This window comes from Terrapene carolina, unplaced genomic scaffold (assembly GCF_002925995.2).
Source record: "Terrapene carolina triunguis isolate 2854851 unplaced genomic scaffold, T_m_triunguis-2.0 Scaffold234, whole genome shotgun sequence".
Classification (NCBI taxonomy): Eukaryota; Metazoa; Chordata; order Testudines; family Emydidae; genus Terrapene; species Terrapene triunguis.
In genome coordinates this window covers 6,519,236-6,534,246 of record NW_020664585.1, presented here as the reverse complement: position 1 = coordinate 6,534,246, position 15,011 = coordinate 6,519,236, and the positions used below count along the sequence as shown (strand labels likewise).

General features: G+C 45.2%; 2 protein-coding genes across 2 annotated transcripts in view; both read left to right on the top strand.

Moving 5' to 3' along the window:
- Positions 1 to 2,902: 2,902 nt before the first annotated feature.
- Positions 2,903 to 10,873, top strand: PSMD9 (proteasome 26S subunit, non-ATPase 9). The gene is made up of 6 exons (XM_024196202.3): positions 2,903 to 3,043; positions 3,467 to 3,569; positions 6,423 to 6,616; positions 7,677 to 7,778; positions 8,855 to 8,943; positions 9,987 to 10,873. Exons 1-6 carry the CDS (start codon positions 2,927 to 2,929, stop codon positions 10,012 to 10,014), a joined length of 633 nt encoding a protein of 210 aa, XP_024051970.1. The 5' UTR covers positions 2,903 to 2,926; the 3' UTR covers positions 10,015 to 10,873.
- A 2,879-nt stretch (positions 10,874 to 13,752) lies between these two features.
- Positions 13,753 to 15,011, top strand: part of WDR66 (WD repeat domain 66) — a 33,554-nt gene continuing 32,295 nt past the window's right edge. Inside the window, exon 1 of the mRNA XM_026657014.1 lies at positions 13,753 to 13,821. Within this exon, the coding sequence (XP_026512799.1) occupies positions 13,753 to 13,821 (69 nt within the window). The remainder of the gene's footprint in view (positions 13,822 to 15,011) is intronic.

Here is a 15,011-nt window from a genome sequence, read left to right as displayed (position 1 = left end):
TTTTAGGCCCTGGGTGTCAGGCATGCCCCAAGAAAACATTTTCTTTTTTTCTTCATTCCCCACCCTCCCTCAAACCACACTCACCAGCAACCCAGCTGGAGAGGGAGGAGAGGCCTAGCAGACTATGATTTAGCCTAGCTGTCTGCCAGAGTTAAGCACACTTCTTTAGCATGGTGTTTTCTGTTCAGACAAGCAAGAAAAAATTGTCATCTCTGATTGTATTTATTATATTTGGCTGAAATCCCATTTTCCTTTTCAGTTCAAAGTCAAATCAATTCAAGCATTCTCTCCTCCGCACAACAAGGAAGTATTTGAAGCTCCATTCATCCTTGTTTTGAGATTTCTTGCAAATAAAAAACCTTGACAAAACAAAAACACATGCTCCCAAGAGCCTCCATCATGCCAGAAACTAGAAAGTGGAAATCTACAGAACAGCCAGGATCTAAAAGTTTGACAACATGCGGCATAATGCCATTTGGTCACTTTTTCAGCTATTGCAGGAGCTGATGTTGGGAACATACAAAAGTGAAGAGTGTTTCTCTCATGAAACTGGTTAAAAACATGTTTGCCGAAAAGATAAGAATCCCTGCACAGCAGTCAGAAGATAAAAAAGAAACCCACATGCCCATCCTCCCCCCTCCAGCCCTCCACATGGTATTGATTTAAGCCAGCACTGCAAAACTCTTCAGTTCAAAAGCTATCTGCAAACATTCACAGGCAACAAAACTAGGAAAAGCTGATCAGGAAAGGCTTTAAAACATGTAAACAGTTTCAATGAAACTGTGTGTATGTGTAATCTTGAGAAGGAATTTGCCTCTCCAGTTTGTACCACATGATGATGAACTACAGTAGCACATACAGGGCCTGCTGCCCTGAAGTCTGTTTCCATTATAAAATCTCTCTTGCAAGGGGGATAGAGCATTCAGCGGCACAATTCCAAGAAGCTGAAACTCTGCAGCATTTTTCCAGCTGATTTTTCTCTCCAAATGTTCACACAACTGGCGTGAAATGTGCTATAATGATCAGGACCGGCTCTAGGCACCAGCAAAACAAGCAGATGCTTTGGGCGGCATTCGGGCCATCCTCTTTTTTTGTTTTTACTCACTTCCTCCCCTCTCACAACCCTGCAGAAGCGGAGCCACAGAACAGCTGGGGATCCAGCATGGGAGCTGAGAACCCATGGGACCCTGGGAGCTGTAGTTCCTTGCCTAGCTCCCTGCCTATAGAGCCAGCCCTGGAGCAGGGAAAGAACTACATTTCCCAGCAATCCCTTGGCAGCTATCAACAGGAAAGGGAGGGGTAGGGAGTGAGGTAGCTGAGCCATGCTGCAGCTTGCTGTGAGTCGAAAGGGGTGGCACTGTGAATGGGGAACAAGTGTTCCCAAGGAGTAGAAGGCTTTGCCCCAGATATCCCCTTCAGAAGACTTCCCCAGACTGGATTAGGGATACTGGTGTGACCTCACCTTGCAGCCCCCAAAGAAGGAATTGGGTGGACTAAATGGACAGCGCCCCTCTCTATCTGAAGCCTAGCAAGGGAGGTACGTGGATCCCACTAGAATTTAAAATGAAAAGTAAGGGAGGGGAGGCTCTGGACCTGGGCCACTTTAGATACAGTACCAGGCACTTAGGAGGATTTCCACTTCTGAGCTATGGAAGCAGAAATTGACTTTTCCTTTCCAGATTTAGCTAATAGTCAGAAAGGGAATCTAGCACCTGCCTTCCAGATTTGAACACCCTCAAAATTCAGGAGTGCTCAAGCTCAGTTCGAGCAGCTGTTACTTCATTTCTCCCAAATCAAATGTACTGATCCACTGTAACTTGCTGTAGACAAAGTAGGGTAAAATTGAGCAAGAAATGCTTCCCAGTGTTTTTTAGGACTGGAATTGCTATTTTCAACAGCCATTGCCTTTTTTTTTTTTTAAGTTTTATTTGTTTAAAAGGAAGACAGTGATATTGCATTGGCAAATTCCCCATAGAAAGAAAGAGTGGAACAAAAGAATAATAAAGGCACCTCCACTTTTCCTCATTTATGTAGGACAGTCTTATAATATGCATCCAGATATCCTCCAATCACACAAGCTGAAAATTGTTCCACTTTACTGCAGTTCTGTAACCATATGGGAACCAATCCTGTCTGTGTTCTGTGCACATCCAAAATTCCTGCTGAATGACCCGCCCTGGGAGCGAGTTACCAGTGACCCAGGGCTGCGGTGGCAGGAGGGTGCAGGTTGGGGGGAGAGCCCAGGGCTGGGGGAGCAGGGGGGTGGGGGAGGGAGGGCACTGGTGGTGGGGAAAGGGGGAAGCCCAGCGCTGGGGCAGCAGGGTGTGTGGGTGTGTGGGAGAACCCAGGGTGGGGGCAGCAGGGGAGTGGGGGGGGGGGGGAGACCAGGGCTGGAGGGCAGCCAAAAAATGTTTTTGCTTGGGGCAACAAAAAAGCTAGAGCCGGCCCTGATAATGATATAACAAGAGGCAGTGACCGGGTGACGACAGCTCTTTTAAAGCACTTGCAAATGACTCCAAAGTTCTCCAGTTTAGAAACCCGCACAAAGGAGAGGTGGGTGGGGGGGCTGGTTTGGTTTGTGTCCCAACCCCCCCGGTGCATTTTAGCAGATACTTTCTGCCTGGGCGTGGACCCTCTCTGCAGAGCTGCATCTTCTCTGGGCACAGCAGCTCTGTGCCCTACGGGAGAGGCACCATTTGTGGGCACTGACCCCCCTGCACGGCGGGAGAGGCATCACCCCCCGGAGCCCTGCACGCCCCCACGTGTGTGTCTGGCTGGGGGGGGAGGGGCCTGCCCCGCCAGCCCCGCCCACAGCCCAGGGAGGCGGGGCGGTTCCCTGCGTTGCTCCGCCCCCCCTCCCCGGCCCATCCTGCTGCGCGGCGCGTGACCCGCGCGGAGGCGGGGGGGTTGTTGCTGGGCCGGGGCGATGGCGGAGGAGGCGGCCGGGCCCGACGCGCTGGGCGTGTGCGAGGTGCAGCAGCTGGTCCGCAGGAAGGATGAGCTCGAGGCCCAGATCAAAGCCTGCTACGCGGTGCTGGAGGGGGTGAGTGTGCGCGCGGGGGCGGGGCGTGCGGGGGGCGCGGCGTGCGGGGGGCACCCGGGCCCTGCCGCTGCCCCCCCCGGCCCCGCACGCCGAGCTCGGGGGTGTCTGTGCAGCGCTCCGGACCGCTGGCGGGGGTCTGTCCAGTCACGCGCACAGGGCTCACTGCGGGGGGGGGGGCCCTGGGGCAAGGGCCGGGGCGGGGGCGGGGGGGGGCCGGCGGGGGGGGGGGGGGGGCGGGGGCTGGGGGGGGGGGGTCTGTGCCAGTCTCGGATCTGCAGCGCGCTGACGCTCTAGCTCAGCCTAATCCACAATTTGCTGAGCCCACAGATGCCATTTTTTTGTTCTGTCCTTTAACAACGGGAAACAAAATGTATTCTTGAGCCGAGCAACGTGACGCTTTATGGACGTGTTTCTGCCCTGCAGCAAAAGGGAGTCGGGATGAACGAGCCGCTGGTCGATGCTGAAGGGTATCCACGTGCAGATGTTGACGTATACCAAGTCCGTGCAGCCAGGCATAACATCATCTGTAAGCAAGTCTGTCCCTAAAAAGTCACCTTTCACAGGGGTTGGGCTAAATGAAACAGACAACACTTGTCAGAAGTTTGGCTCTTTGTTTTACAAACATCCGGTTTGGTTTGGTTTTTCCCTTGGCAACTGTAAAGAAATAAAACTGAGAACTCAGTTACACAAAGGGACATTATTGATGGGAAACTCATCTATTGAAAAGGATGAGTTTCTTTGGTTTATTAATAACAATTTAGATTATTTAAACTCAAAAGAATTGCAACCATTTTTATAGTAATAACCTCCTAGTGCTGTTTAATATTTTCTAGGGCTGTCAAGTGATTAAAAAAATTAATCATGATGAATTGTGCAATTAAAAAGGTTAGTCGTGATTAATTGCACTGTTAAACAATAATAGAATACCATTTATTTAAATATTTTTGGATGTTTTCTACATTTTCAAATTTATTTCAATTACAACACAGAACATAAAGTGTACAGTGCTCACTTTTTTTATTACAAATATTTGTTCTGTAAAAAACAAAAGAAATAGTATTTTTTCAATTCACCTCATACAAGTACAGTAGTGCAATCTCTTTATCATGAAAGTTGAACTTACAAATGTAGAATTATGTACAAAAAAAACTGCATTCAAAAATAAAACAATGTAAAATTTTAGAGTCTGCAAGTCCACTCAGTCCTACTTCTTGTTCAGCCAGTCACTCAGACAAACAAGTTTGTTTACATTTGCAGGAGATAATGCTGCCCACTTCTTATTTACAGTATCACCTGAAAGTTAGATCAGGCGTGTTCACATGGCACTGTTGTAGCTGGCGTCACAATATATTTACATGCCAGATGCGCTAAAGATACACCCACCATTTGTCCATGCTGATAACTGGTTTTGTTCGATAAAAATCCAAAGCAGTGTGGACCAACATGTTCATTTTCATCATCTGAGTCAGATGCCATCAGTAGAAGGTTGATTTTCTTTTTTGGTGGTTCGGGTTCTGTAGTTTCCACATGGGAGTGTTGCTCTTTTAAGACTTCTGAAAGCATGCTCCACACCTCGTCCCTCTCAGATTTTGGAAGGCACTTCAGATTCTTAAACCTTGGGTTGAGTGCTGTAGTTGTCTTTAGAAATCTCACTTTGGTGCCTTCTTTGCGTTTTGTCAAATATGCGTGAAAGTGTTTTTAAAATGAACATGTGCTAGGTCATCATCCGAGACTGCTATAACATGAAATATATGGCAGAATGCAGGCAAAACAGAGCAGGAGACATACTATTCTCCCCCAAGGAGTTCAGTCAAAAATGTAATTAATGCATTATTTTTTTTAACGAGCTTCATCGGTATGGAAGCATTCCTCTGATGAATGGTGGCTGAAACCTGAAGGGGGATAAACATTATCTACTATCTGGCACGTAAATACCTTGCAATTCTGGCTACAAAAGTGCCATGCGAACGCCTGTTCTCACTTTTGGGTGACGTAAATAAGAAGCCAGAAGCATTATCTCCCGTAAATGTAAACAAACTTGTTTGTCTTAGTGATTGGCTGAACAAGAAGTAGGACTGAGTGGGCTTGTAGGCTCTAAAATTGTACATTGTTTTGTTTTTGAGTTCAGTTATGTAACAAAAAAAATCTAAATTTGTAAGTTGCAGTTTCACAATAAAGAGATTGCATTATGGTACTTGTATGAGGTGAATTGAAAAATACTATTTTTTTTTGTTTATAATTTTTACAATGCAAATATTTGTAATAAAAATTAACATAAAGTGAACACTGTATACTTTGTATTCTGTGTTGTAATTGAAATCAATATATTTGAAAATCTAGAAAAAACATCCAAAAATATGTAATAAATTTCAATTGATATTCTATTGTTTAACTGTGCGATTAATCGTGATTATTTTTTTTTCAGTTAATCACGTGAGTTAACTGAGATTAATCGACAGCCCTAATATTTTCATTTCATTCAGTTTAAAAAATAAAAATAGTGGGGTCAGCTTGAGTTTTGTTTCTAAGCAGCTTTGCCCTCTGGTCAGGTACTACAAAAGTGCCAGGGGACTGGCTCAATCATAAAATTGAATCTGTTAAAATGCGGTGTGCAGCATTATTAATGCACCTACTAATGATTAATGAAAACATTCATATTGTAAAATCTTCCTATGTTCTTTATAAAATAAATAAAACTAGTTGACATTGTTCCTTTTAAATTTAGTGCTTGCTTTGTATTTGTGGACAAATTTATTATAATAGTCATTGTTTAGCAATAAGTGTTGCATGTAGGGGGTGATTTAATGGAAAGGGAATTCTGTTGCTTAGTGTTCTTTATGTGGACATCGATCTCCCTAGTCCATATTCTCTGTCTTCTCTATGGATTTTTTTACTGAATTTGTAACATGGCTGTTTCTTCACAACGTGTGTGAACACACAGCTGTGTATGTGTACTGTGTATCGCTGCTGCTCATGAGCAGGGCTATGAAACAGCTATCAGTCTGTAACCATGGCACTGTCAGGTGATGACTGTTGTAACTGGCTAGCTTTACACAGTGGATCCTGTAGTGTATTTGGGAACACTGACTAACTCCCATAGATAGGTAGTCAGGCGCATGGGTTACTAACATAGATTTAATATGGTTCTCAGGTGGCCACACTGGTCATGGAAACTGAGCTAGGAACAGCTATGCTAGCTGCACAAGTTTGTTGATAGCACAGTTTCACTCACAGTGTAGGCCGAAGAGGAACAAAATACTTACTTTTAATTGAAAGCTAAGAATCTCAGCCAGAGAGAGAAATGCATCTGTTAGGTAAGGACTTTAAATGAAAACGTGATTGGTCCTGTCTTCTCTGCACTAATGTGTCTCACCCTTAGGTTTGCAGAACGATCACAAGGCCCTAATGCTGCAAGTGGAAAAAGCTCTCCACCAGCTGCATGCCCGAGAGAAGGAGAAGCAGGCAAAGGATGAGGCAGAAGCTCAGGCTGAGGCAATGAATCAGAACCAGAGTCTGCCGCAGCCCTTCGCAAGAGTGAATGCTGTCACCCCAGGTTCTCCCGCTAGCATCTCGGCAAGTTCAATCATCTTGCTTCCAATGGTGCAAACTCTGCCAGTTGGGCCCCAGATTTGGCAGGTGGCCCTCCCAACTCACCTGCAATCAGGAGCAGGGTTTGAGCTCCTGTTTTTAAACCAGATTCTTGCCAGGTGCTTGTAACTTTCGTGGCAGACGTAATTATTCCCGTTAGCCTGGACAGTGTAAAATATGCATTGCTGTAACCTGTAGAGCCGTGGCCATGTTAGAACACCTAGCTAGAGGGTTGGGCATGGGGGTGGGAATCAGAAATGTTTTTTTCCCCCAACTCTCCAATTGATCTATATGACCTTGGGTAAGGCCATGTCACCGCTAAGTGCCTCAGTTTCCCCATCTCTGTAGCAGGAATAATAAATACTACTCCCATATTTCCCTGGGGGGGTTGTGAGGCTTAATCTACTAAATTTTGAGAAGCACTTTGAGATTCTTAAATGGAGGCACTACCTAGATGAGGGGTGGGGAACCTTTTTTCTATCATGGGCTACTGACCCACAGAAAAAATCAATTGCGGGCCATACACAAGTTAAAAGCAAGGGTCTGATCAAAAACGTTCTGCCCCCCTGCCGGAGCCCCAAGGCCTTCCCCCACCGCGGCCCTGAGCCTGGCTCCAGGGTAGCCCCCCAATCCCAGAGGAGTGCCGGAAGGGCAGGGCACATAGCCCCAGCCCCAGAGGAGCGCCAGGAAGGTGGGTGGCCCCGGAGCGCTGGACCGCTGGCTGTAGCACAGGGGGACTGGAGGAGCCACACACTGCGTGGCGGTAAACAGGAGGGGTGGGGCTGGGCAGGGTGGAGCGCATTCAGGTCCATGTCTGGCTGTTTGGGGAGGCACAGCCTAAGGGACCCTGCCACCCATGCACGGGCCGGATAAAATTAAGCAACGGGCTGAATCCGGCCCACGGGCCATAGGTAACCCGCCCCGACCTGGATGAATGTTCATCAGGTGCTTTAAGGTCCTTGGACAAAAGACGTTCTATAAACACAAAGCCTTGTGCATCTTTGAGGGCAAATGGTGCTTAGTCTCCTGTCGCTTCTTTGTAAAGGGATTACAGGTTGATGATGAGATCATTGAGTTTGGCTCTGTCGACACACACAACTTCCAGACACTGCAGAATATTGCCACCGTGGTGCAGCACAGCGAAGGGGTGAGCAGGTTACCAGCTTTGGCTGAGTTCTATTTTCAGTCTTTGAACAGGAGGTTAGATTTTTTTTTATTTTTATTTTTTTTGGTGATAGTTGGAAGTGACCATTGGTCTCAGGTTCTCACTCGGGAAACCAAACATCAGGCTCATCCTGCTGCTGCTTTTGATGTGAATGTTGATTCCATAGCTATACTGTTCAATACTATTCCTGAGACCAACTGGGTCTAGTGGAGAACAGTTAAGAATTTGAGTTCTTTCCTGGGCTGACAGAGTCGGAAGGGTGTGTAGGCATCATATTTTGTCCTACTGAGAGTGCCTGCTGCTGGGATCAAGGAGTAATGGTGATAAGCTTCAGAGAGAGCTGCTTTTGACTCTCCTCGGTAGGAAGAAGAGTTACCCTGCCACATGGCCTTAAAATTCAGTGTTGATAAAAGCGAAGTAATGCACATTGGAAAACATCATCCCAACTATACAGACAAAATGATGGGGTCTAAATTAGCTGTTACCACTCAAGGAAGAGATCTTGGAGTTATTGTGGATGGTTCTTAGAAAACATCCACTCAATGAGCAGCAGCAATCAGAAAAGCTAACGGGTAGGAACCATTAGGAAAGGAATGCATACATATAAGACAGAAAATATCAAAACGCCACTATATAATCCCATGGTACATCCATGCCTTGAATACTGCGTGAAGTTCTGGGTGGCCCATCTAATAAAATATCAGAATTGGAAAAAGTACAGAGAAGGGCAACAAAAATTATTAAGGTTACGGAACAGCTTCCGTATGAGGGGAGTTTAAAAAGATGGTCAGGGATGCAACCCCATGCTCTGGGTGTTCCTAAACCTCTGAGTACTAGATGCTGGGATTGTGACGGGGTGGATCACTCTATAAATAGTCCTGTTCTTTTCACTCCCTCTGAAGCAGTTGGCACTGTCCATTGTTAAAAGACGGGATACTGGGCTAGATGGACCATTGGTCTGATCCAGTATGGCCATTCTTATGTTCTTAGGGGGACAGGGAAATGAGAGCAGGGCCAACTTGACAGGAGAAGGTGCTGTTTATTTTCTTGCATTTCAGAAACCACTGAGTGTGACCGTGATCCGTGGCGGCAAGAAATTACACCTCGGGCTCACACCAAAGCACTGGTCAGGGAAAGGACTGCTGGGGTAGGCATGCCAATTCCTTCCACAGCCTCTGAGTTCAGGTTGGCGAAGTGCATGAATTGTCATGTCATTAACCAGCCTTAAACTGGAAAACGCCATCGCTAAGCAGAATGGAGCCTGAGCCTTCTGCCCTCCCCTGGGAATCTACCTCAGCAACAAAGTCTTTGAGTGCCACCTTGCTCATTATCAAGTGGGTACTTCTGACCTGCCAAGCTCGGGGGGGTCACTGCTAGCACTGTACAAATTGCAGTTGCACCCTGTTGTGCCCCACCTGCTTTATAATATGGTTTGGTTTTCCTGCGTAGACTGGTCCAAACCATCTTGTTATAACCATGCTACAGTGTCCTGTTACAGCCCTGGAGTATAATTCCTTCACTGCAGGAACTGACTTCAATTGGTATTACTTGTACCATGTGTGTGCCTGAGGGAAATAGGGCCCCATATGTTTTCAGGGTGTAGTTTGGATCCCCTAATGCTGTTATAACCTGGTTTTTCAGTCTACCCAGGAAAAACATCTTTGACTCGGGCACAGCTGTGTTGTAGCTGAGGCACACAAAACTGTTGGAATTATAGTGTAGACAGGATCTTCCCTCTGCAGATTCAGCTGGGTGCAGTATTCTCCTCCACTTAACGGAGTGGATAGGGCTTTCACACAGGCTCAGAACCGTGGATTCTGCATTAAGGACAGGACTAATTTGTCATGTGTTGGTCATGGTTCACTCTGCTTTGATCACCCTCTCAAATTTGATGATCACTTTTAGATCCCTCAGTGAAAGACATGATCTAAAAGTCAGTTGTTAAAGATTTAGCTGCAGCAGTGTGGGGAGGTGCATCATATCAAGAGATCAAGTTGGGAATGGGGAGGCTAAGGAGGTGAGTGAGGCTCTGTTTGGTTAACAGGAGGGGAAGGGTCTGGCTGTGGAGCTCTTTATGTAGTAAGCTCAAAGATTACAAAGGGGCCAGGAAAAAATGAATATCTTTTCCCCTATTTCCTTACTCTGGATTGAATGCAGAAGACCTAATTTATTCCTTTACATTTTTTTCAGATGTAATATTCTCCCCTTGCAAAGATAACTGGCTTGGAAGACAATAAGATCAAAGTTTGTACTTTTTGAACTCCAACCTGTTTTGAAAAGTTCCCTTTGCAACCTACATCTACGTGCTGAGGTTGGAGTGTTTATAATGGGTTCCGAGGCTCTGACCTCCAGCCTGCTGGATATACTGCACCTGAATTGCTTTCAACAGACCTGTGCGTGGTCATGATTAGTAATTGTACTGATTCATAGGGAATAGATTGTAGAGTCATAGGACCTGATTCTGACTTCACTTGCACTGATGTAAATCAGGTGTGAGGTTCATGCTTTTTGTTTAGTTAGAATCCATGCCAAGTTATTCTGTAACATTTAGTGAATGTTTTTTTCTGTTTGTTCATGGGAAGTAACATTTACCAATAAAGAGTTAAGCTGGGTTTTTTTGTTTTTGTTTTTTGGTGATAATTTACATTCATTTTTAATCTGAAGTCTTCCTGAACAGGTCAGCATATTGTACAAATGTTCTAAGTATTACTCCAATTTCTGGATTGCATTTTATTTTGTCAGTGAAATACAAGTGTACACTCAAGAAATGTACAAATATGATTTTGAACATTGTGTTACAAAAACGTTTGTGGTCACTACATCTGAAAGGTTTTTTTTTTTAAATTGTTTGATTTGTGCTGTCTTAAATTGGTGAGATTGAAGGGGTGCTATGATGCTTTTTATATTTCTCATAGCTTGGACTATAATATAGTTCTAATTTGGTTTATATTGAGTTTCTTGTTAATTTTATTTTCTGTGCTGTAGTTTTTGGGTTGCATACACTGCAAGGGAACTTTTATTGGCTTGGTTTGTTTTTAAACCAGTTTCTATTGGAATTCTTAAAAAAAAAAAAAAAAGACATGCATACTTGATCTTGTATCTGTCATAATTTTTGGAAAAGATTATTTTTTACAAAATCTGAATTTTGAGCAAACTCTGACCTGACAGAAGCAGATCAACACTGGTATCTAGAGATCAGCTGGTCACACTTCTTAATATTGAGGTACCATAGACTATAATGGATTAATAAATTACACATCTTACAGACATGGATAGTATATTATGTATGGTTATAAGCACTGGTGTAGAAGGTGTTATAGATGATTTTAAGCCATGGCTATAAACAGCCTATTGATCTGTTAGGCTCCATGCCAATTCATTATTAAAACACCTATTAATTAACCCTTCATATGTGGTAGGCTCATTTGCTTTTCAGCTATATTCTTCCTGCTTGCTGGTGTTTCCCGATGTCTTCAGTCATAGGTATTGATATATGCCAGCCAGTGTAATCAACAAAGCCGATGTTATCCTTCTTGCAAAATCGGATACAGTGTGCAGGGGGAGAGGCCTGAACTCCCTGCTTAGAGCACAAACAAGGGGCCAGCGAGGAAGAACTGAACAGAAGTAGGACCATATACCAATCTGTTACACCAGTGTAAATGGGAATGAGTGTTTTTGTACTAGTGTAAATGAGAGTGGAATTTGGCCCTTCTGCCTAATGTGATCAAGGTAGGAAATGATGGAATGAATGTTGCTGGGAGTATATAACAATCTATAATCACCAGGTTTTGAACTAACTTATTATTGATTATAACTTTAAGCTGCTAGTATAGTGCAAAATAATGCTTTCTGAAACAAGATAAAGTGGGCTTTAATAAATACTAAACTAAATGGATTTTAATAAATACCAAAACTAAATGACCACTAGAAATATAAAATGGGTTTCATCTCCCTGCTCCAGTGGTGTATAGGTGCTATAAACCACTTACAAAGTGCAGGGGTGGAAGCACTGCATTGGCTTTCCGTAAGTGGACTTACGCTAGCCCTGTAGAAGCCCCAGGCTAGTGGGTGTGAGAGAGAAGCTAGGGACTAGAGTGGGGGTGCCAGGGGTGGGAAGAGGCAGGACTGACTGCAAACCACTATAGTCATACTTGTTCTGCAAGCCAGAGGATGTCCGAATCTAGGGAAGGTCATTGCTAACCTAATTATGCCAGAGGCTATTTTTGCTCCTGGAACAGACCAGAAGCAGGAGGGGGGAAAGGTAGATTAAAGCCACCTTTAATTCCTCTCCCATTGAATGCATCTGGGGGGGCGGGTAGCAGCACAGAATCTTGGCCTTAACCTTTCAATAGAGCCTATAACTGGCTTCACTTTGAATTTTAGCCAAGGTCCCAGCCCTGCAAGTGTCCAGGTGTGTTAAAGGCAGCAGTTCCTGTTTGTATTTGCTTTCATCAGTCATTTTATCTCTTATCTCAACTCCTTAAAGGATGCCTGTTCCATTTAATACATAAATACACACCCAAGAGTTGTTTTTACTTTTTGCTTTGTGGGTCTAATACAGTAGTAGCTTCGCACCTCACGCAGTGAAGTACCTCCTGAGCTTGAAAAAAACCCTAGTGTTTCAAAGGATAACAACATTTACTTTCTTTTTCAAGAGTCTCACGCTGCATATTGTGCATGAGGAAAACAACTTAGATTTAGAAATAGTTATTTCTACGTAGTCAAGAGAGTTTAAAGTTCATTATCTTTTAAGGGAAGATGTTTTAAACTATATATTTTTTAAAAGAAGCATTACCCTCCACAGCCCCTTTAGTGGATTGTTTATACAAGTGCTGTCCAACCTGAGGACCAAATGCCTTATTTCCACCAGGTAAAACAGTCAAAGTCAATACTTTGGGGCAGATTCTCTAGCTTGCTCTGCTCCATTTGCCCCACTCAGGAGGTACAAAGATCCATGTTAGTGGTTGGAAGATGTGGGAGAAGAAAGAAGGGGGAATGAGAGAGGATGATGTAGTAGTGCCAATTCCTTCTATTTTATCATGGGTCCCAGGGTTTTTGAAGTTTTTTCTTGAAGCTGCAGCTCCTGGAGTCATGTGATTACAGGTGATTCTGAAAGGCAGTGATATGGCACAGAAAACTTGACATAATGAATTAAATGGGGCCTTGTGGTACTCGTGGGCCATGCACTCAGTTCAGGGCAACCATCCCTCATGCTGCTTCTGCTACAAGGTGAGTCCACCTGTTCCAGGGGAGTCTAGCTCTTCTTTAGAGGCTGGGTTCATGTTGTACAGGAACTCAACAGTGGTACCTCTTGTAGGCATGAATGGGATCTGGGTGTGGGCAGCGGAGGGTGAAGGGATGAGCAGCTGCTTGGGTCCTGTTAGCCAGTGTCCCGCAGGGGGGATTGGGGATGGCCTGGGTACCATGAACTCAGGAGCAGCCAGTGGGAGAAAGGAAGTACCTCCTATCCCCCAGCCCCTGAGGAATACCCCCAGCCGGGTAGTGCCTTAGTGTCCACCACTTCTCCCCTTCTCTCACCCCGACACAGCAAGCTCCTCTGCAACTGCTCTTTCCAGCCTGTCTCTCACTGCCTGCAGCACCAGCAGCAGTTACTATGGGAACAGGCTTCAGATACAAACAGAACAGGGGAGCTCCAGGCTGCTGAGCTGGGGCTGAGGCTGCTGCAGCAGGTGAGGCTGAGGGGGGTCCTATTGAGAGTGATTTGGGGCAAGGCCTGAGGAAAGGGGGGTTGTGGGTAAGCATCTGAGGGAGCAAGGTTTGGGGGAGCCTGGCCAAGGGACTGGAAAGATTTTGGAGAGTCAGAGGAGGTTAGAGGGATGTGAAGAATGAGCAGCAGCAGTCCTAGGACAGATTGGGGGGGGGGTGTCTGGATAAGGCAGCAGCAACAGGTGGGAGGTTCTTCAACAACACTCCCTAGGGGCCACGAGCAGTTGGAATGACTGAGGCGCACGGCAGGTGTATTTTGGAGCTGATCTTTCCAACTCCATTCCTGTCTCAGGGACAGGCACGGCAAGACAGAGCCTGATTTCTGGCACAGAGAGGGAGCTAAATCGTTAATATCCTGGTCAGTAATGACCCTCGCTGGAGATAAATGTGTTTTGGCTGGTGCAAAAATGTGTGGTGAGCTGAAAAAAGAGAGAAAAACGTCGGTGCCCTCAGATACGAACCAGAGATATAGGGATACGAGCTAAAGTATGCAGCGTGCATCCTCGGGGCATGTGTACGTGCCCAAACTCGGTGTGTGTACAATATGGTGTTTGAACTGAAGGAGGGTGGCAGGGGAAGGGGGGGATTTCCTGCCTCTGTTGGGGTTAATGTCTTGCTGTGGACATGGCTAACTGATGGCTGTCAATCCTTCACACAGCAACAGCATTGTCTGTAGAGCAAATATTTTGTCCATCAGTCTGTACTAAATGATGTGTGTTTTCAAAAAAATTTCCCAAGGGAGGAGATCCCCCCACTCCTTGCATGCCAGTCTCTAATGGGAGAGTTTTATCTTAGGGAATGGGCCAAAACCAGACCTCATTTTTTCATTTTGAGGTGAGCCATGGGGCTCTGATTTGAAGGCTTGGATATAAACTTGTCCCTAAGGGTTGGGGTCTAGGTGGTATGTACAAGCATAAGGGACCTGTTTTCTGGTTCTAGTGCAGATGCAACCAAAATCTCAGGAGAACAGCCATCTTCAAAAGCTCTTTGCTTACAAGATTTCTGTGCTTTTGAACTGAACCGCAGCCCTTGTTTGGCCATGAATCCAGACCCCAAAGTCAGCCTAAAACTAATCTGGGTCTGAACAAAGTGCCAATCTCTAGCTTTATCCCCCTTTCTCTAAATTAGACACTGTGACAGAGGTACATGTCTAAGAGGGAACATCTCTGCCCCAAGAAACTACAGGAGCTTTAGATACATACAGATCCGGATAGATGGAATAAATGACTGTTCACATGCTATAGAACTACCTCTGGGATTCTAAATGTTTATGTGACTGACCTGGAAATCTAACCTGGTGTTTCTGTATCCATTTTTGTCTTCCACTTTAAAGGAATTTTAGTGCTCATAGAAGTGAGAGGGGTTGAATGGTTTTGGCTAGGATGCCAGGACTAATGTAGGGTAGGCCCCATCTTCCTAAACACAGTTCTGCCACCCTTCCTGGGCAATTATGGTAAACTGTAAGGTAATTTTAATACTTTGGACTGA

Coding starts and splice junctions, on each gene's coding strand:
- PSMD9 (XM_024196202.3), top strand. CDS start 2,927: ATGGCGGAGGAGGCGGCCGGGCCCGACGCGCTGGGCGTGTGCGAGGTG. Junction 3,570..6,422: donor AGCCAGGCATAACATCATCT/GTAAGCAAGTCT, acceptor TCTCACCCTTAG/GTTTGCAGAACGATCACAAG. Junction 6,617..7,676: donor GTTCTCCCGCTAGCATCTCG/GCAAGTTCAATC, acceptor TTCTTTGTAAAG/GGATTACAGGTTGATGATGA.